Source organism: Mugil cephalus, chromosome 1 (genome assembly GCF_022458985.1).
Source record: "Mugil cephalus isolate CIBA_MC_2020 chromosome 1, CIBA_Mcephalus_1.1, whole genome shotgun sequence".
NCBI lineage: Eukaryota > Metazoa > Chordata > Actinopteri > Mugiliformes > Mugilidae > Mugil > Mugil cephalus.
Window position 1 is genome coordinate 47,886,601 of NC_061770.1, and position 21,805 is coordinate 47,908,405.

At 45.6% G+C, this 21,805-nt stretch overlaps 2 protein-coding genes across 2 annotated transcripts in view; one reads left to right on the plus strand and one right to left on the minus strand.

Moving 5' to 3' along the window:
• actn3b (actinin alpha 3b) overlaps positions 1-8,429 on the plus strand; it is a 29,366-nt gene extending 20,937 nt beyond the window's left edge. Inside the window, exons 7-21 of the mRNA XM_047603988.1 lie at positions 509-590; positions 1,126-1,211; positions 1,401-1,493; positions 2,297-2,527; positions 2,786-2,933; positions 3,303-3,453; positions 4,148-4,256; positions 4,411-4,551; positions 4,978-5,160; positions 5,590-5,724; positions 5,995-6,174; positions 6,269-6,415; positions 6,530-6,595; positions 6,682-6,840; positions 7,760-8,429. Coding sequence (XP_047459944.1) covers positions 509-590; positions 1,126-1,211; positions 1,401-1,493; positions 2,297-2,527; positions 2,786-2,933; positions 3,303-3,453; positions 4,148-4,256; positions 4,411-4,551; positions 4,978-5,160; positions 5,590-5,724; positions 5,995-6,174; positions 6,269-6,415; positions 6,530-6,595; positions 6,682-6,840; positions 7,760-7,918 — 2,070 coding nt within the window. The 3' untranslated portion in view covers positions 7,919-8,429. The remainder of the gene's footprint in view (positions 1-508; positions 591-1,125; positions 1,212-1,400; positions 1,494-2,296; positions 2,528-2,785; positions 2,934-3,302; positions 3,454-4,147; positions 4,257-4,410; positions 4,552-4,977; positions 5,161-5,589; positions 5,725-5,994; positions 6,175-6,268; positions 6,416-6,529; positions 6,596-6,681; positions 6,841-7,759) is intronic.
• LOC125019302 (serine/threonine-protein kinase D3-like) lies at positions 7,926-21,771 on the minus strand. The gene is made up of 19 exons (XM_047604000.1): positions 21,540-21,771; positions 20,978-21,144; positions 17,883-18,021; positions 16,623-16,754; positions 16,382-16,536; positions 16,105-16,300; positions 14,167-14,250; positions 13,701-13,860; positions 13,380-13,503; positions 12,012-12,089; positions 11,696-11,909; positions 11,576-11,601; positions 11,403-11,475; positions 11,216-11,322; positions 10,967-11,128; positions 10,782-10,880; positions 10,438-10,705; positions 9,811-9,896; positions 7,926-9,466 (listed from the first exon to the last, which is right to left on the minus strand). The coding sequence occupies exons 2-19, from the start codon at positions 21,131-21,133 to the stop codon at positions 9,302-9,304; spliced, it is 2,424 nt and encodes an 807-aa protein (XP_047459956.1). The 5' UTR covers positions 21,134-21,144; positions 21,540-21,771; the 3' UTR covers positions 7,926-9,301.
• Between the last annotated feature and the right edge of the window lie 34 nt (positions 21,772-21,805).

A 21,805-nucleotide genomic window follows, 5' to 3' on the forward strand; every position in this document is an offset into this window, starting at 1 on the left:
CCTTCCTTCTTTTATCCTTTTATCCTTCCTTCCTTCCTTCTCTCCCATTAGTTGTCGAACACTGTGTTTTCCTATAAGCTGATTTCTATATCATGATGTTATACTTATCAAAACCTTGTATAAACATGACATAGAGCTTGGATAAATAAAAGAAATGACTTCAGAATGAGTTTAGAAAACAGTTACAACCAAGAAATATTAGTTTGGTTCAGAATTGTGATCTTATAGAAGTTTTTATTCTTTTTTTATTCCGACTTTTTATTGTATTTTAATCTAGTGCTTTTATATATATATATATATATTTACATGCTTGGACTAATCTGTACAACGCTTTGGTAATGTGCTTTATAAATAAACTGACACTGTCATGAATATGACGTGGGGAGGAAACGGCAAATGGGATCAGCGTTTAAAAAATTCTGCTAAAAGTCTGAGGTTTAAACGTTGCTTTAGAGTCATTTAGATTTATGGATCCAATAAAATTGATCAGACTCGTGTCCACCTTTAGGATGACCCCATCGGTAACCTGAACACTGCTTTCGAGGTGGCTGAGAAGTTCCTGGACATCCCCAAGATGCTGGACGCTGAAGGTGAGGCAGTGAAACCAGATCATCATTTAAAGGGACAAACCTCTCTCTCTCTCTCTGTCCCTCCCTCCCTCTCTCTCTCTATTTCTTTCTCTTTCTCTCTTTGCTGGTATCACTCTACTGCAAAACACAGAATGACAGATGGTCCAAGGACGAGAGGTCCTTCTTACTTGAAATTCAACCATCTGCATTAAAACATTAATGCTCTTTTAAATCACTTTAAAAGCATTTATTGAAGCTCTGATGGTTCCGACCTCACAAATGCCACAATTTCATAGGTGAATAAATCACATTGTTCTTTGACTTTATGTTGGTATCACTCATTTTAAGTGAGGCACATTATTTTCGGTTGAGGAATGTTTGATTTCAAGTAAGTGAGGAAGCTACGTTACAGAGCATGAAATAAATCTGTCATGTATCATCTGCTATGATGATAATAAGTTGACTTTACGTGTTATGTTGTTTGTTACATTAACCTCTAATAAACTCCTGTTTTTTGTAGCAAACATGTTTTAATATTAACTTTTAACTCTCACAGATATTGTGAACACTCCCAAACCTGATGAGAAGGCCATCATGACCTACGTGTCCTGCTTCTACCACGCCTTCGCCGGTGCTGAGCAGGTCAGATAGTTTATTTAGATACATATAATATTTTAATTCCACTCTATGTTAGATGAGCTTTATCCAAGTTAAAATGTTCAACATTTAATTGATTAAATCAGCTGACATAAAACACAATGCACAGCTCTCATAGTTATTCATGAGCTAATTTATTTCCCATACATTAACTGTTGTTACTCTCCCTCCCAGGCCGAGACAGCTGCCAACCGTATCTGCAAGGTGCTGGCTGTCAACCAGGAGAACGAGAAACTGATGGAGGAGTATGAGAAGCTGGCCAGCGAGGTGAGAAACCCCTGCAACCAAACACTCCCACTCTCAGTCTGTGCTGCGCATCCAACGCTTTAATGTTGCCTCGGTTCAAACCCGCTGCTTTTCTTCCATCTCCCCGGTCCTCCCACTCACAGAGACATAAAAGAGCAGCTGACAACAGGAGCTGAGACACGTATTCACAGAATAACTTTATACAAGCTATTATAATGAATGTTGAAATCCTTTTGTTCAGGATTATCATACTAAATGTCACTTTATTACACAGCTTTATCCAGCACTATTGAATAGTACATATAAAGCAGTTGTTTATTTGTTGGAAGGAATTGCAGCTCCTACTCATAAACTTTCTCATCTGTTCAGAGTTGTTTTATATCTTCAAAAACTTTCTTAGTTGCAGCTATAGAACGTAGAGTTGATAACGCTGTAAAATAAGTCAGTTTCAGTATCAGTTATCAAACTTGTATATAAACCGGAGGATTATTTAAAAAGGACAGAGGTGTTATGAAGGATTAAGGACCAGCCAAGCAACAGAAAATATAGCAGAAGCCACTGAGATGCAGATTAACGGTATTTACCTAACACAGTGGTGTTCCTTGACATAGAAAGGTAAAGATAAGGTAACAGAATGTCAGATTGTAAGAAGAAATCAGTAATACATCTAAGTATCAGTCATAGGAGTCTCTGAGAGGTAACATCCTGATGTTGACGCTGCTTGAATGAGAAGCAGATGGTCCAGTGGGCCCTGTTTTGAGCTCGCACGATGACCCGGACGACCGAGAACCTTCACAGACGCTCTCAACTCTTTCTGTCTGCAGCTGCTCGAGTGGATCCGCCGCACCATCCCGTGGCTGGAGAACCGCGTGTCCGAGCAGACCATGCGCGCCATGCAGCAGAAGCTGGAGGACTTCCGCGACTACCGCCGCATCCACAAGCCGCCCCGCGTGCAGGAGAAGTGTCAGCTGGAGATCAACTTCAACACCCTGCAGACCAAGCTGAGGCTCAGCAACAGGCCCGCCTTCATGCCCTCCGAGGGCAAGATGGTGTCGGTGAGTTCCAGCCTCCCTCTGCTGTTTTCCATCCTGTGAAAATATGTGCACACTATACGATGTCGTAGCAGGTGGTGGTGGAATAATATTTTCTCATTTCTGTGAAGTTCACCGAGATATTTAAATGTTCTCAAGGCAAACGTTTAATAATTCATGAACTTCTTGAATTTATTCAGTTCACTGTCAGCCTCCATACGCTTAATTCCCCTCAAAAAACTTCCGTGCATGAGTAATAATGAGACCTGTCCTCTCCTGCAGGACATCGCCAATGCCTGGAAGGGTCTGGAGCAGGTGGAGAAGGGATACGAGGAGTGGCTGCTGACTGAGATCCGCCGCCTGGAGAGACTGGACCACCTGGCTGAGAAGTTCAAGCAGAAGTGCAGCATGCACGAGGCCTGGACCTCAGGTAGGGAGCCAAGAACACTGTGGAGCTAGAAGAAGAGCTAGGACGTCCTGCATTGGTCTCACTCTGCATGGAGTTTGGAGTTCATCTAGTTGCAGTCGTTGCCAAATAAATAAATATCAGATGGACTCGACATTAATTTCCTAGTTGTTGTGCTGCACTTAGTTACTAGGACAGATTTAAATATCTTGTGGAGAAGAGAAGTTAAAAACCAAAAGATTATTAATGTACATCTTCTCACATCTTACCTCCATTAATGGAGTTGTCATTTTACATAATCTACATGTCAAACTGTTGTAGTCTAGACTTTGTTCTTCATTGTTCTGGAGGAACATTTTCAAATATGTTGGACCAAACATCTATGTGTTTCAGGTAAGGAGGAACTTCTGTCCATGAAGGACTACGAGTCGGCCTCTCTGATGGAGATCAGGGCCCTGATGAGGAAGCACGAGGCTTTTGAGAGCGACCTCGCCGCTCACCAGGACAGAGTGGAGCAGATCGCTGCCATCGCCCAGGAACTGAAGTAAGAGCCGTGGATGAGAAGGAGCAGGCCGGGGTCTACAGAGTTTAAGGCCTTTGTTTGTATTTTAAGAGAAGAAACAACCAACAGACGTAAATGTTGAAGGTATTAGGAGATAAAGAAACTGTAGGGATGGAGAGAGGAGGATAAATGAGAGGGAAATAGCATTAAGAATCAAGATGATCTCACATGACTTAAAGAAGAGCTGAGTAGGAAACAGTTTAAGGGCCAGGAGGAGGTGAAGTGTGTGCCAGGAGCACATGAAGACTATGAACAGAGTGAAGGACAAAAGATTCAACAGATGAGTGGGAAGCATATTAATGAGAGTGATAAGAAGATGAAAGAGCAGAAACCTCTGATCTCAACATATCCTTCTTCCTCACAGCTCCTCAGGGCTTTTCCACAGTTAGTCATGAGACCCTCTCTTTGATGTTATACACTGCATAGGAACAGCTGAATATGTATGTGCACCACCCATAATTCATCATTCACTGCTTCACAAGCACATGTTACGTCATCGGAAGCAAAAGGTTCTCTGATGAACCTTCAACTCTAGGAATAAGTATCCAAACACAGAGTTTAGATTGCAATGAAGATTGTTTATTTGAATTATAGTTAGAAAGCTACATTTCTTATGGATAACTGAACTATTTGAAGGGAGTTTGATCATTAAGTTGAGTATGGAACTATCCCTTAGTGAGCTGGACTACCATGATGCTGCCACAGTCAACGCCCGCTGCCAGGGCATCTGTGACCAGTGGGACAACCTGGGCACCCTGACCCAGAAGAGGAGGGACTCCCTGGAGGTAGACCTGACAATTCTGCTGTTATATCCATTATAATAGAAATCCACTTAATGAGAACACAAACGATATGAATGACACTTTGTTCAGTTGTTGTAGTCGTCACCTTTGCTGTGGGATCACGAGTGTGTCTGTGTTTGTGTTCCTGTGACTGCAGCGTGTGGAGAAGCTGTGGGAGACTATTGACCAGCTGTATCTGGAGTTCGCTAAGAGGGCGGCGCCCTTCAACAACTGGATGGACGGAGCCATGGAGGACCTGCAGGACATGTTCATTGTCCACAGCATTGAGGAGATCCAGGTACTGGACACACGAGCACTCAATATTTGTGTTAGTTGATATATGTTTTAGCTAAATGCACAGATGAATCTGTTATTTAGGACCAGTCCTGGTGAAAGCAGTTGTTGATCTCTACACACAGTCACTATGTTGGAGAATGAGACATCTATAAATTTAAAGTTTAACAGATAATTATTCAGAACTTAATACATGCGTCTAACCTGACTCTATTTTTTTACATTAATATACACTCATGTCAGGTAAAAGTAACATCAATAGAAGAGAAACAATGAGGACAAATGTGTAGCAGTGTTCTCTCCAGACACATCATTTTCTGTTCAGTTTTCATTGTTATTTTTCCATCTCAAGAGCTGCACATAAACGCACCGTTTAATGTTATGAACAGATGTCTGTAGATTATTTCACCACCTGCGTTCTCCCATCCAGAGTCTGATCACAGCTCACGACCAGTTCAAGGCCACTCTGCCCGAGGCCGACAAGGAGCGCATGGCCACCATGGGCATCCACAACGAGATCCTGAAGATCGCCCAGACCTACGGCATCAAACTGTCTGGAATCAACCCCTACACCAACCTCAGCCCCCAGGACATCAGCAATAAGTGGGACACTGTAAGTCAAACAAACACACCAAAGAGACGTCATGTGGGACTCAAAGTCAAAAATAGATCGGTGCATAATACAGCTCCATCACAGAGCAGGATGACCTTTTATTTTTGGTTTCTGTAGGCGGACGTTATGTAAACAGGAAACGTTGACCCGTCTCTCTCCCTGTGCTGCATTTGGTCATCTAGCTAATAATAAGCACTGTTCATATGTAGCGTGGGCTCTCATATAGTACGATATATTTACCGCGACACTGAAAACCGCTCGCTGCAACCTCCCAAGAGAAATCAAAATAACCGCACAATCTGTCAGCAGTGTGGCACCGAGACACGTCAGACCATCTGCTCACCGCGTTCAGCAAACTACAGAAAACTGAACGGCTTCTGTGATATCAGACCACGGACGAGCAAACAATGTTCCTTCATTCATTCGCAGGTGAAGCACCTCGTGCCCCTCAGAGACCAAATGCTCCAGGAGGAGGTGGCCAGACAGCAGGCCAACGAGAGGCTGAGGCGCCAGTTCGCTGCCCAGGCCAACATCATCGGACCCTGGATTCAAACCAAGATGGAGGTACAGTGTAACACCACACCAGGACACCGGGGATAGAAAAAGAAACTGGATGTGTTCTTATGTAAGGTCATGCATTTAGATCATCTGGAAAGTCCCAGAAATAAAGTAAAGACATTTAAATGATCTTTGTAGGAACATGTACAGGAGAATATAAACTGTAAAACACTACACAGTAACATAGAAAAAGATGTATCAGAGGCCTCTTTAAAGGAAAGTTGTGCTTCGTGAGAACTTTTCATTCATCCGTGGCGACGTTTCCTCCCTCTGCAGGAGATCAGCCATGTGTCCGTGGACATCGCCGGCTCCCTGGAGGAACAGATGAACAGCCTGAAGCAGTACGAGCAAAACATCATCAACTACAAATCCAACATCGACAAGCTGGAGGGAGACCACCAGCTCAGCCAGGAGTCCCTCATCTTCGACAACAAGCACACCAACTACACCATGGAGGTGCGGCCTCCACACCCGACCTCCTCCTCTCGTGTCTCCGCTTTAACCGCGCTTTTGCTCAGTTTCATTTCCTCCCGTCCGTCCGTCTCCGCAGCACATCCGCGTCGGCTGGGAGCAGCTGCTCACCACCATCGCCAGAACCATCAACGAGGTGGAGAACCAGATCCTGACCCGCGACGCCAAGGGCATCAGCCAGGAGCAGCTCAACGAGTTCAGAGCCTCCTTCAACCACTTCGACAGGGTGAGGCTCCAAAAACAACTGCACCCGCTTCTAATATTCTAACCACCACTAAGAAATGAAAAGATCAGCATTAATCCAAACTGTTTGTTACACAACTGTATATTTTGTGTGCAGAAGAGGAACGGCATGATGGACCCAGACGACTTCCGCGCCTGCCTCATCTCCATGGGTTATGATCTGGTCAGTGCAACGACACGACAACAGATTCACTGATTAACTAATAATGAAAACAGCAAAGCTGAGGGAATGTGTCCGTTTGCCGACAGGGTGAGGTGGAGTTCGCTCGCATCATGACCCTGGTGGACCCCAACAACACGGGCGTAGTGACCTTCCAGGCCTTCATCGACTTCATGACCCGCGAGACCGCAGAGACCGACACCGCAGAACAGGTCATGGCCTCCTTCAAGATTCTGGCCTCAGACAAGGTGAGCAGCTTCTCACGCGGCATGTGACCGAGACACAGAGATCAAGTTTAAGTTCACATTTCTTTCAGGTACAGGACGAGTAAATAAGACAGGAGACTGCCAGGTCTCCAGGACACCATATGTTAATGGTGATAGATTTAGCTTTTAATAGATATAGACCTAGAAATGAGTTAATGCTTGTTGAGCAGGTCGTTTAGAAATAGTGTCATTACATAGTTTGTCCACCAGAGTGTGCTGATGAGTTGTATCTCTGGGTAGTGACCTGGACAAAATAAACCTCAAATCCAGGGATCTGCATCTGTACTGGGGTTTCTGGGTTTCTGGGTTTCTCTTCTCTGTCTCTGTCAAATCTTTTAATCATAACAGACTGAGAGACTAGAGAAAGGTGAATTTATTAGTCACTTTCACTACCTTCCCTGTTCCATGGGTACACTAGGGAAAATGTCTTTATTCTGAACTAAACCACCCGTTAGCCTGCTCACTGATGAAGATAAGGTTGTCAAAATAACAGAAACATGTCTCAGTATAACACAATACAATTCAACATTACCAGAAACCACATTTAAACAAATGCTGAATACCACAACCTCCATGAAGGTAAACATTTACTACACAACTCTTTTATTAGAAGTCATTTGTTTTCACTGGTGTACCTAATGAACTGGCAAATGAGTGTATTTTTAAGATCATTCAATCCAAAGTCGGACCTCTACTATTTTTTATTATTATTACCAAATGACTCTTTAAATGTAGAAAAAGAACCGCTGTTAAAAACTACAATTTAACATGTATGTTCCAGTTAAAGGTTCATTTTGAGACTAAATATTCAATCACTGCCTCAGTGTATTTGTGCTGTAGAACACTAGAAGAAGAGTTTTGCCTCCATAACCACCCCCCCCTCCCTCCCTCCCCCCTGCAGAATTACATCACAGTGGACGAGCTGCGCAGGGAGCTGCCCCCCGAGCAGGCAGAGTACTGCATCAGCCGCATGACCAGGTACATCGGACCCGACGGCCCCGCCGGCGCCCTGGACTACATCTCCTTCTCCAGCGCCCTGTACGGAGAGAGCGACTTATAAACGCAGCCGCTCCTCTCCACCTCCTCCTCCTCCTCTTCACCCCTTCTTCCCAGCTTCTCCTGTTTCGGAGAGAGCCATTTAAACCCTTCCACTGTCCTTCTATGTGCTTTGTCGTTATCATTGTTTTTCCTCTCAAATCTTAACTTCCTCCCCCTCCTCCTCCTCCTCCTCCCCCCTCCTCCTCCTCCTTTCATGCACATGAACACTGCTTAGAGAGGGGGAGAGTTTGAGACTTTGCTCGAACCTTAGGAACCTCATTCGGACTGTGCGGCTCGTCTCTCATCGCTGCCTTTAAAAAACGAGCGTGCCAGGTATTGCACTGAAGTTATGTAAGCAGCATACATATAATATATAACATACCTGCCTTTAGGAGACTTTAAAGAGAAGGAGGAAATGAGAGAGAGAAAGTTAGAAACACGTTTGAGCAAAGCCTCCAGCTCTTCTTCTCTCTATCTGATGACTTTTTTTTTGTAGAAGGGTAATTAAAGAAGATGAAAAAGCTGGTCGCTCAGTTGGCTTGGTTGGTTGTGTATTTGTGCAGATGCATGCTATGTTGAAGTTTAGAAACGCTGTCAGTGAGTCTCAGGCTCTTCTTAATCAGACAAACCCCCCAAACGTTGACAGTAGGGAGCAGCAGAGGAGCAGAGCAGGTCAGGAATAGCACATTTAACCCGGAGATCTTAAAGGAACAACAGGAGGATGAATGAGAGCACCTCGAACGCCAGAATCAGGACAGAGAGACAACTCAGAGCAGTGCGGCTAAACATAAAGAACGGCCATGGCTGGATGGTGACTAGGGAACGAAAACAGAAAGACGAACCGTTGCGGCCGGAGAGAACGATCCCGCCTCCCTCCTCTCTGACCAGTCTCCTCCGAGTACGGGGCACGTTTGTGATGAGTCAAATAAATAAATGTTAAATAAACGAGGAGGAGGAGGAGGGACACAGACAGAGAGAGGTGTGGAGCAGAGAGACGACAGGGCATCAGGAAAGTTGTGGACAAAATATGAAGACATGGGACCACAGCAGGCCTGTGTCAGCGAGGGAGAACATAGGGTTTTGGTCCCATTTTTAAAACGGCGGGTCAGCCACGATAAGCAGAACGAGCCAGCCTGTGCATGACTGTGCTTTAACCTGGGCTCCATTCTCCTCCTCCCATCCTCACAGTAACATTTAAAAACCTCAACTTGGAATAAAAAAGGAAAATTATATTACTAACAGTCGTTTGTCTCGTGTGTTTTTTTTTTATTTCATTTAGATATCCTTCGACTAGTATACACGTTTCCTTCTCGTTTCCCATAAAAATAGATGCTCGGATGAGTTTGGAGGCTAAAATATTTCATCTGCGCTGTACAACATTAGAAAGAGTCCGACCCCTGCGAGGTCACATGTCCAGCTGGCGCTGGGGGTCCCGGCGGAGGTGGGAGGGGAAGCTGAGGCCTCTCTCCTGAGCGTAGCGCATCCAGTACTCCTCGTCTCCTCGGTGGGTCAGGTACCTGCAGCCCATCCTCTCCTCGAACTGCCTGAGGTCGCACCACAGCTGGAAGTCCTGCAGGAGGGAAGATGAACAACGGGGGAATCAGCCATAACATTATGACCAGCCAAGTAATGAACAATAATTATCAGTGGGTGGGATACATTAAGGTATAATCAGGGTGCCTGTTCACTGCAGAAAACACCTGCACAGACTAAGGGTTATGGTTGTGACGACGGATATTTTCAGTGTTGAGAATAGACCAGTCACTGTACACATGACTATGCTGCAGCATCCTTAACTACATCTGAGCATTCGGTGATTCTGAGACGAGTTACTTCTGGTTTTTTACATAATGAATTATTCAGCAGAACCTTCTGCACAACCCAGCGTCAGATACTCGGAGTAAAATATCTGACCTGCAGCCAGGAGTGACCCAGCGCTTTGCCCACGCTGAACCTCCGTCTCACGGACACCTGCAGCAGGTTATTGATGAGGCTCACGGCTGCAGAGGAGAAGAGACAAGAAGAGAGGGTTTACTCGCTGGAGACGCCTGGTGGACAACAGGAGAAGAGCGGGCATCTGTGAGGCATCAGTCCCAGTGGAAAGTGTGTTTAGTAACATGTAGAGGTCAGCTTTTAAAGAAAAATTCAGGCTGAATTTGAGGAAAGTTCGAAAGGAATGAGGTAGAAAGTATCAAGAATATTGAAATTTGATGAATGATGCAGCTATGAAAGTCACAAAGACCAGAGGTTATTACACTGTAAACATCTCATGTATTGAATTAGGAGGTGGAACTATATCATATTCATGTGACAATACAGTATAGCAACCTTTAAACTCCTATAAACAGATACTCCTTAATGATGCCTTCAAAACCATCTGACTTCTGATTATCCGCTGCAGAAGAAACTGTTAACAACCTTTAATCCAATAAGAAAAAACAATCATGTATCTATAATCTGACCTATTCTAATATTCTGAAGGTGTCCTTAAACGCACCACCGGGGGCCATTTTTCAAAAAGAAAAAAGAAACGCTTGTTACCCTCCAGTGAGATGGATGTCCAGGGCTGCCGCGGGTACATGAAGGCGGCGTTGGTGATCTGCTGCCGAATGTCCTCGTCCTCGTTGAAGGGGAACGTGCCGCTGAGGCTGACGTACATGATGACGCCCACGGACCACATGTCCAGGGAGCGGTTGTAGCCGTTGCTGCTGATGACCTCCGGCGCCAGGTAGGCCGGCGTCCCCACCACCGAGCGCCGGAACGACTTCTCCCCGATGATGCGGGCGAAGCCGAAGTCGCAGAGCTTCACCTGAGACGCGGAGCCCGTTTTAATAAAGCGCGCTGATTCTTACGCTGTCGGTGAATGAAAAGTGAAAAATTCCCACCTGAGGGAAGGGGTCGGCGGAGGCCAGCAGGACGTTCTCAGGTTTCAGGTCGCAGTGAGCGATGTGCTTCAGGTGCAGGTAGCGCAAAGCCTCGAGGATCTGAGGAGGAGAAACACTCGTCAGTGTCTTCTAATGTCTTAACGCACCTTCGTCCGTAACACAAACTTCACATCAGAATCTCACACCTGCATGACCAGGAAGCGAGTGATGCGTTCAGGGAGCCGGCCTTTCTCGCTGGACAGAATCATCTCCAGCATGTCTCCATGGAGCTTCTCCATGACGACGAAGATGTACTGGACGGTCTCATACATGGCCTCCAACAGGATGACGCCGAGGTGGGACAGATTCTGAGCAACACACACACACACACACGTGTTAGATGCGACGGGACGTAATCTGCTCACGCACAGTGGACACTGACACCTGGTGGACACCTGCAGGATGACCGCTTCGTTCCTCAGCTGCCTCTCCTGCTTGCTGGGGAAGCGCGTCTTGTCGATGATCTTGATGGCGACCAGTCGGCCCGACTTCCTGTGAGTACCTGGAGGACGAGACGGGACGTTTCCTCAGGGACCTTCCTCTGACTACAGCCGCTTAGATGAGGAGTGAGAACCAGCTCACCTCTGTACACCACTCCGAACTGTCCCGAACCCAACACGTCGTCTGTGAAGATCTGATACACTGAGCTGATGTCCTGAAACACACACACACACACACACACACACACACTGTCACACACACAGGTACGACAAACAAGCGTGTAGATGATATATATGCAAGAAGTAGATCCTCACCGCGGTTTGGACGCGTTGATCTTCATCTGTAATCAGGACGAGACGGATTCATTTTGTAAATAAAGCGTCCTACAGAAACATTTCCCTCTGCACCTTCTGATTGAAAACATTTCAGCTCACCCTGCTTCTCCTCGCTCTGTCCCCCGCTGCTCTGCACGGGCATCAGAGCCTGACGGATGGAGTCCTCCCAGTCCGCTCCGTCCTCTCCGGCCACCACGCAGTACACCAGCGACGCTGTCACCAGCTCCAACGAGTGAGGGCTGACACCGGGCAGCAGGGGCACGGAGAAGTGGGAGGGGCCCCGGACCTGGAGCACCTCCGACAGAGGGATCTCCTGCAGGGGAGGAGGAGGAGGGTTAAATCTCTAGAGACTGTTGAAAGATATTAATGTAAAAAAAAAGCATCTAAATAAGTATTCGTTTCGTGGAGGTTCTACCTTGTAGTACTTGGTGCTGCTCTCGTTCTGGTACAAGGTGATGCTCTTCCAGTCCAAGATCCAGTAATGACGTTTCCTCTGGAAGAAGAACGGACGAATCCTGAACTGTGTTTACGTGTTCCAGCGACGCTATTACGTAATGCTTCAATGAATTAGGGCTATCAGAGGGATGGATAAAGTGCTTTTAACGCCATTCGTTTTTGACATCCTGTGAGTTGACCCTCGCTGCGACCCGTAGTTTGAGAAATCAGGAAGCAATGCAGCAGCAGAAAGTATAGACTGTGTAGAGATGGAGGACAGGACAGCTCCTCCTCTAAAGTGAGGCCAAAGTTAGAAGAGTTCCCCCTGGTGGCTGGCTGCAGTAAAGGTCATGAGCTCCACCACCTTAATGGAATTTTTCTGAGAATTTAGTTTTAGTTGGTTATTTGACGCTATAGAAACGGGATGTGACGTAACTGTCACTACAAGTTGCCATGCCGACCGCTCTGTGAAGTCATCCCATGGGACTGTGAGAGTAAGTGCAGCGTATAATCCAACACTTCTTTGTAACTGTTTGAGTTTGAACAGTTTGTTCACAGAGTGTGGCCTTAATTTAACAAAAACACGAGTGAGTCTGGAGGTGAAGTGTGGTCGGGTCATCAACTCCATTCTCAGACCGCACTGATCAGACTCATAAGATGGCACCACCCGTATTTCCAGGAAAGTAGCATCAGTTTAGCCAACGCAAAGAAGTGGTGACACGTTGTCCATATTTATATACAGTCTATGGTATAAAACAATCCTCTTAACCAGAAAAACATCTTCTGAATGATAAATCCGTTCTCTAAATAAATAATAACACTGTTATTAGCATTTACTGTCGTGTGAACCGTGTTACAACAAAAGTACCTCAAGTCTCCCATAGCACTTGATGTCTAAGCACACAGCTGATGCAGATAGTTGTCCTCCCCCTCAACAAGGCAAACCACAACAGAAAGTTGTGGTTTGCCTTGTTTAAGCCTGAAGTACCTTTAAAGTTTTTCTGGAGACTATTCTGGGCAGTATTTATCACTGTCTTGCACTATTACAATAATAATAACACACAATTGCATAAAGCAAGATCCCACTTCCACTTTAATAAGAAAAACTGAAAAATACTTGAATATCCCTTTAAGGAGAAAATGTGTGATTTATTTGAGATTAATCGAATGTTAATTATGGACAGTAATGCGATTAATCGCAATTAAATATTGTAATCGATTGCGAGCCCCCGTATAAACATGAGTTAAAAGAAAAAATGCTGGAATTTTGCACATTTTGAAACCATGTTTCAACAGTTGACTGCCTCAAAATAAAGGACTAGTGTTGGAGTCTGTGTGTGTTTCTCACCAATGTGTCTCTGTCGGTGTGATGCAGCAGCCATCCCTCCCTCAGGACGCCTCCAGCTCTCCTCTTAGTGTGGTGCACTGACTGGACGAGCCTCATCAGGGGGATGTTGCTGCTGAAACACGGACTGACGGAGGGGATGAGGAGAAGGGTGACAGAAACGAGGAGTTCATTTAAATTTTGGTCCGACCACTGTTAACGCAGCCGCCTCTAGGTGGCAGCGTGGCGCTAAAGCTCACCGAGCACAGCCGGGCTCGTCATGCGGCTGAGTTCAGTGGCTGTTAGCTCAGGTGACACAACCAGAATAAGTGAACCTCCTCTGACCTCATCGGCTCTCGCAGCTGCTCCACTTCCTTGTTCTCAGGCAGCGAGTCGCTGTCAGTGGACACCTCCTCGTCCGACGTGTCGAGTGTCAAACTGGTGAGCTCTGATTCGTTGTCCTCCAGGTCTGTCGCGCAGATACTTCCAGCTGTTGAGGGGGACTCTGGGAAAACAGACGGTCACGCACAAATTTCAAATTCATGTGCTCATTATTAGACAAAGATATCAAAGAAGATGTCAAGCTTTGTTCAACTTCATTCAGCCTTAAACGTGATGATATTCACTATTATTATAGGAGAAAATATTTCATGAAATCATTAACCAGAATACTTTGGTCGCTACTTTCTGGGAATCAGACCGAAGCCTGAATCCATCACATCCCCATTTGAAGGAGGTGAGTCATCTTTGACTCGTGATGTAACACAGCTGCAGACCGTGAGTACAAAAAGGAAAAGCAGCTGCCGCTCACCTTCCCCGTTCATGGCCCTCCTCTCTCCTGGACAGTCTCTGGGGACTAAAGGCTCACAGCGCCGGTGGCAGTTAAACCTGCAGTCTGGAAGGAAAACCACAGGGAGGGAGAGTGAAATGAGTCTTTCCTACGTTCGTCCTCTCCGCGCTGAGCTCTGAGAGACACGTCCAGGTGTTTTTAGAAACACTTCGCTGACGTACGTACGTGGGAGACGAGAGCTCCTTGACACGGCCGGTGCCGGTCCATCGGCTCTGAGTGAGCTCATGAGCCTCCGGTCCAAACACAACTAATGAAAGCCAAAGCTGTGAAACTGAAAAATGGCCACGGGGAAGCAATGTGTTGCACTTAGTTTTGAAGAGAGGGCACAGAATTTTACTTTTAAATAGTAGCAGATTGCAGAATTGTTGCCAATTTTTAAACCGTAGTTCTTATCAAAGAGAAACATTTCACACATGTATGATGTGTTTTAATTTTCCCTGTTTTTACCCTCTGGGTCTTTGTTGAACATTCCCCTTGTTTGTCGGCCTGGTACGATGATAGTACGCTGAATTCACACCACTGATTGTTGCGTGAGCGGATGCAGTTGCAAACAAAACCAAAACAGCGTCGCTGAGATGACGATGCTGTTAACTCGCCTGACCGTCACCACAGAAAGTTTAGTCAAACGATAAGATAAGAAGCTTTATTGTCGTTGTGCAAGAATGCAACTTTCTTTTGGTAGCATCTCTCGTAGCAGCTAAAATGTCACGAGCGTAGAAAAAGATATATATAAATATATATAATAATATAACTAATAAATAGTGCACGCAAAAATGTTAGATATAAATAGCCAAACTGATGAGAGATGAAGTAGGGACCGCCTCTATTATACGTGTTCTATATTAAACTCGGCCTAGTGCTATTTATAAATGTACCTTGTGTATTATCATTTTGCATTCAAAATTAAGCTACTTAAATAATTCACAGGTTCAAATATTCATTTTATTTTATTTTAAACATGTGCCACAGTCGGGCGGCTGTGTAACTGTGTATACATACCTGACATGAACATGCATAACTGGTGTATTGACAGTTAAAGAAAATAACTGACTTTAAACTAAATGTAGTAGCGACAGTGGTTTGTCCTCAGTAGTTGGCTGATGGGAGCTAGCTCCATTGTTAGCTTCTCTTCTGTAGCGTATGTGGGATCTCACCTGGGGACTGAACAGGCTCTGGGCTAATTGTAGGGAACCTGACAGAGTCACTGTTTAATATGAAGCCTTGTGATTGGCTTTACTGAAATCCCTTTACTGAAATGTGTTGGATTAATGTCAATGTATATTTAAATAAATTTAAATTTGTGGGGGAAATGTATAAAGTGTCTAATCAACCAAAGGTTTTACAACCCCCTGCAGTACCTCTGCAGACCCCTAAGGGTCCCAGACCCCTTGTTGAAGACCCCTGCTCTAGACTAAAATCCCACAAAAATACTGAGAAAGGGGAAATTTGAGCTGGCGTCCATGCTAATCTCTGTGCTAAGCTAAGCTAATTAGCCACTGATGCTAACACCATATTAAAGTAGATGTATCAGCTCAATAAAACAATGACAAGAAACCAAACTCATTTCCAAAAACCTACTTAATTGTTTTAGATTGTTTTAATAAGGCCCCCTTTAATTTAACTTTTTTATTTTTAGACTGGATAGATAAACTCTATGTTGATATACTCTTCAGTTATTTAAGGGGGCCGCTGTTTCTGGGTGACCTCCAACTCACCAGTCTACATGCACAACAATATACAGCACACCAGCCATTATCTTTTGATCGCACACATTTTACCATCAGTTCAAGACCCAAAGTGTGTGTGTGTCCAAACGTGTGAAGCACTTTATGAAGCCTCTTGGATGAGGAGTGAATGTCCCGATTTAAACGGCCCCGCCAGGCTCTCATTCATTCTCACCTGTACACTGCAGCCCCTGTCTGAAGAGGCCTTTGAGCAGCCGGTGGCAGTACTGGCAGACAGTGGGCTTGGTGTAGCTGTGGATGTGGAAGGTGTGAGGGACCTGAGCCGTGCCTCTGTCTCCGCCTCCGACCCCCAGCCAGACCGGAGTCTCGATCCAGGACGGAGGTCTGGATGACGGCTTGGTCTTACTGATCTGTAGGAGGGCAGAAGGTGTGGTCAGCGGGTGAATGAAAGTGCCCGAGGAGCTTCCCTCTCAGCGCTCTTCTCTCCTCACCTCCTCCAGGCTGCCTCCTGCCTGGTTGGACAGCGAGAGCGAGGGAGGTCGCCGGGGCGGAAACAGGGAGAGGCTGGTGCTGACTTGGCGCCGCGCTCGGCTGCAGTCGTTAGGCAGCAGGAACGCACAGCGTTTGTGGAAGTCCAGCCCGCAACCTGTGGAGAGGTGGAGGGTAAAAAGAAGCAGCGTGAGTGGATTTAAACACCTCTGAGACACACAGCGCAACGGGGCGCCGCTTTACCGTCGCATTTCAGCCCCTGCCGGACGAGGCCCCACAGCATTTCTCCGCAGTGGTGGCAGAAGGTGGGGGTCCGGTACGACTGGACGACCAGGGAGTGTGGACGGATCCTCATCTCAGTCACGGTGGCTGATCCTGAGTCAGATCCAAGAGAAAAGACAGGACATATTACACCAGGGGTCTTCAACGGTTTTCAGGCTAAGGACCCCAAACTGATGGAGAGATCAAGTAGAAACCCCCTACCTACTGTATGTTATCTATATTAAACTCAGCCTAGTGCTATTTATAAATATACATTAATAGACAGATAGATAGATAGATAGATAGATAGATAGATAGATAGATAGATAGATAGATAAATAGATAGATAAATAGATAGATAGATAGATAGATAGATAGATAGATAGATAGATAGATAGATAGATAGATAGATAGATAGATAGATAGATAGATAGATAGATAGATATTCTCTCAGTCATTTGCTGGGAACCTGACAGAGTCACCGTGCATGCAGCCTCATGATCGTCTCAGCAGCAATAGGGGTGGGGCCTACTGTGTAACCTCGTGATTGGCTGAGCAGTGATGGGGGCGGGTCCTGCTGTGTTCAGGGGGCTTAGATTGACAGGTCTATCTGTGACAGCTCTGTGCGCTGCTGAGGCAGCTCCTGTATCGCTGAAGGAGTGAAGAGCTGAATGAAAGCTAACGTCTTCTGACTTCACTGATCCCTTCACTAAAATACGTTGGATTCATCTTGGTGTGTACTTAAAGAAATCTTAATTTGTGGAGGGAAATTAGAAAATATATGAAAATGTATCATCCAAGGATTTTGCAACCCCCCCCATGAGACATGCACTCAAGGTCAGGTGCACGACTCTACTCAACGGATTCTCAAACAGGAAAAGGCTGTTTCTCTGGCGGGGTCTTCAAACAAAATGACCTGAAAGCTCAAGCTCGAGCGCCTTAATTCACCCGTGTTTTGCTTTTCTTGTGATCTTAACTGACTGTGTCTGAGTCAGAGGCTTAAGTCTGGATGCCGTCCTGATACTTGAGCTTTACTGTGAGACTCAGCAGCTCTGTGACGGCTGTAAAGAACAACTGGTCGATAAAAAGGAGGAGCGCGCGGCTCACAGATAACCTGACAGCCTGTGCGGACCTAAAGACTGCATGGCAATAAGGTGCACGGAACAGTTCAACCTAGAAATAAGAGTCAGTTTTTTTCTTTGTACAAGATGTGGAGCATTTAAAATGAAATCCAGGTCACACCTGAGATGACGACCTCGATGAGGTCTCCATCCTGCAGCTCGTCGCAGTCCCTCAGACGATGCAGCCGCTGCTCGGAGGCGGGCTGGTGTCGGAACAACAGAACCTTCTCCCCGACGCCCACCACGTTACAGTCTGGAGCCTGAACACATGCACACAGCGACAGGGCGACTCTTCGTCAAAGCCAAATTTCAAAGAAGATAATAAGCACAACATCCGTTTACAAGCAGGAAACACACTAAGGAGGCTTCAGAAGTGTCACAAGAATGTCACATTTAAATGTTTCAGATCATCAAATTAAAATATTAGTCAAAGGTAACGCAAGTTTTTGAATTTTATTATAAAGGGGAAAAAAAATCCAAACCTACATGTCCCTGTGTGAAAGTGTTTCCTAAACCTAATGCAATCAAGTGATAACTTGCAATAACTCTTTTCCAGTACTGTGGAGGAAGGTTTGCCCACTTATCTTTGTGGAATCGTTGTAATTCAGCCACATTGGACGAATTTCCTGAACCTTAAGGTTTTGAGGTCCTGCAACAGCATCTCCATAGGATTCAGGTCAGGACTTTGACTAGGCCTCTTCAAAGCCGTCATTTAGTTTGTCTTCATCCATTCAGAGGTGGATTCGCTGGTGTGTTTTGGATCATTGTTGCTGCAGAACCCAAGTTCTCTCCAGCCCTTCAGGATTTTCTGGTAGAAGCAGAATTCTTGGGACCATTTAATCACAGTAAGTCTTCCAGGTCCTGAAGCAGCAAAACAGTCCCAGACCATCACACCACCACCACCACCACATTTTAAAGTTGGGATGATGTTCTTTTTCTGAAATGTGAGTTACTTTTACTCCAGATGAGAGACACACCTTCCAAAAGAAGACTGCTGTCTAGTCAGTCCACAGAGTATTAAAGTCTTGGGGATCATCAAGATGATTTCTGGCAAAACTGAGACGATCCTGTATGTTCTTTTTTCTCAGCAGTGGTTTTCATGAACACCGACCTTAACGGAGTCAAGTGAGGCCCCTCGTTCTTTGGATGTTGTTGTGGGGTCTTTTGTGAACTCTTGGATGAGTCGTTGCTGAGTTCTTGGGGTAATATTGGTCGGTCGGTTCTCCACTGTTCCATATTTTCATCATTTGTGGATAGTGGCTCTCACTGTGGTTCACTGGAGTCTCAAAGCTTTAGAAGTGGCTCAGATCTCAGCGTGATGTCTAGCTTTTGAGGATCTTTTGGTCTACTTATCTCCGTCAGACAGGTCCGACTGAAGTGATTTCTTCACACCACTGTTCGTCTGCTCCTAATATCAGTGTTTATTATGTAGTAATCAGTTCTTCAAATGGACAGGCTGAAGTATTACACATATGTATAAAATTAAATCTTATTGAAAAATAAATATGCAGAGAGTGAGAATGGAGTCCCTGTGTAAATAAGGCTGCTTTGATGTGACCCTTAAGGGTCCCCGTGCAGCATGTGGGACACTCAGGCCCGTGCGCGGCTGAGCGAATGCACGGAGAGCTGTACTCACACACTGCTCAGACCGTGCTGGCCTGCTGCTGAAAACTCGAGAAAGATCAAAGTTGGAAAGTAGCACTGAGCGAAGCAGCTCTGTGTGTGTGTTTGAATCAGAGAGGAGTGTCTGTGGTCGGAAAGTTTTCTGCGCTCTCGTCGACCACACAGCCTCTGAGGCAGCACGGAGCCCAGTTGACACGGAGACAGAGGCCGACACCTGCAATCCACCACCTCCTTTATTAAACCTCAACTACAGTTTCAATGCAGCATCTACGCTCTGGCAGCAGGTTTAAAATTCAGTCTACACCCGGGTCAAATGCCTGTGTGAAAGTGTGTGCGAGAATTAACCGACGAGGAGCAGCCGTGAAATGTGGTTTTGAATTAATTTCGGTGAAGTTCTTGTAAACAGTCCAGTCATGAATATCCAAACCCGGTGAAATCAGACATGTTCATAAAGTGAGCACGGTACAACAGAAACCACGAGAGCTTCCTTCAGACTCTGCACCAGAAACCCACACAATCCTCCTGCACAGGGTGACCTTTTAAAGCCTCCTTCCTGACAGTGCCGAGAGGACCGAGACACTCGGAACTGAAGATTTTCCAAGTGGGTCTGAGTTGGGGGTTAGAGCACGTTGTCATTCAGAGAGGCATCACGTACTCATAATGACAACAGTTTTTTTTTTTTTTTCTTTTTGGCTGCAGCTCTGGGTTGAGTGCCAAGAACAAAAAGCGCGCAGTCATTATCAATGTTCGATCCCTGTATCTTTTTATTTGGACGCAGCCGTTTGTGTTTATGTTTTTCTTTAATAAACTATGCAGAATTGAATTTAACCTACCCACATACCAGATAAACTGTCTTTACTTTACAGATAAAAGGCACGCCTAAATCATGCGGTTACCTCCATGGCTGACAAAAAAAGCCAATCTCAAAACGCAAAAATGAATGCAGGTCCTCAAATGGCCACTAGATGCTGACGCGAAAAGTGAGTCAATCGCAATAGGCCTCTATGTTAAATTGTCCAAATTTACAAAAGAAAAACACGTTAAGCTAGTTGCTGCAATCATGACAACTGTACAAGGGTACGTTTTGATACAACTATTACCCATTAAGGCTTAGAGTTATGTGCACGGCTAACGTGAAGTTGCTAGCTGTCGGTCCAAACCGATTTTTAATTATCAGGGAGACAAGTGGACTCAGGTGCTGCAGAAGTCACGGAGGTTTCATCCGTCTACATGTACACGTTCCTTCAGTGACCATCTAAATTCTCTGTGCAGATTCAAACGAACACCAACTCAGACGACACGTAATCCCCGGTAGTTTAACATCTCCACAAACTGTTGTCCCTTCGATGGGTGAAGCTCAAAAAGCCCTCTTTACCGAATCCCACGATGCAATCTAACGTCTTTTCTGAGACATTCCCTGACGAACCCCGCTTCCAGACAACAGCTAAAGAGGACAACAGAGGACACTGTCCAGTTTGAAACTAAACGTCACTAAACGTTTCAAAGCAAAGGAACCCGCCTTCCTTATCAGATCTACAGTGTAACAGCCTCGGAGGACTGTACAGAAACGAGGCCGTGCGAGGGTCGGGTTACCTTGCGCTCTATGACCTCGGCAGCCAGCCTCCGGGCATGGCGGTAGCTCAGGTTGCCGGCAGGGACTCGAACCAACTCCCTGTAGAGGCCCAGCTGGAACTGGACCAGAGCCGGCACTGTAGGACTGGTGGGACTGGAGGGAGTCACTGCGAACATGGAGAGACTACCTGTGGGCAACAAGTTTACAGGGGTTTGGTCTGGTTTTGCTTTGATCGTATGCTGAGGTTTAGTGCACTGAACTTCTCCTAAGGCTTCTTATAGTGGCTCAAAACTGTAATCTATGCACAATATTTACCTTTTAGCTCTTGTTTCACGAACCCAAATTCATCCAAGGTCTCTAGCTGGACATAATTAATAGATAAGACACTATTTTGTCTAAAAAGACGAGTCAAATGTGTATAAACTAATGTTAAAACACTGACTGACTGAGTGAAGTGAAATCACACGCAAAACCATGATCAGGCAGCGGCTGAGCTACATAGCGAGTCACATTTGAAGTTCCTGTTATAAAAATAAAAACAAACCACAAGCACAGCACCATACATGAAGTGAGCACCCTTACTTTCTAACCGTGGTTCATTCAAGCTCCAGGTTTTCTCCTCATTTGCAGGATTAGATCTCGACAGCGCGACAGCTGATCAGTCCATCATCGTCGATTTCCCAACACCAGCTCTGGTGGGTCCGGTTTCTTTATTGCGGGGCTCGCCTCTTGTTGAGACAGGAAGTGACACTCACCTCTGTGAAGTTTGTGACAGTGCAGGGTACGGTTAACACCCCCAGCCCTACACTCGCACACACACACACAAACACGCACGCACTTTGAAATGA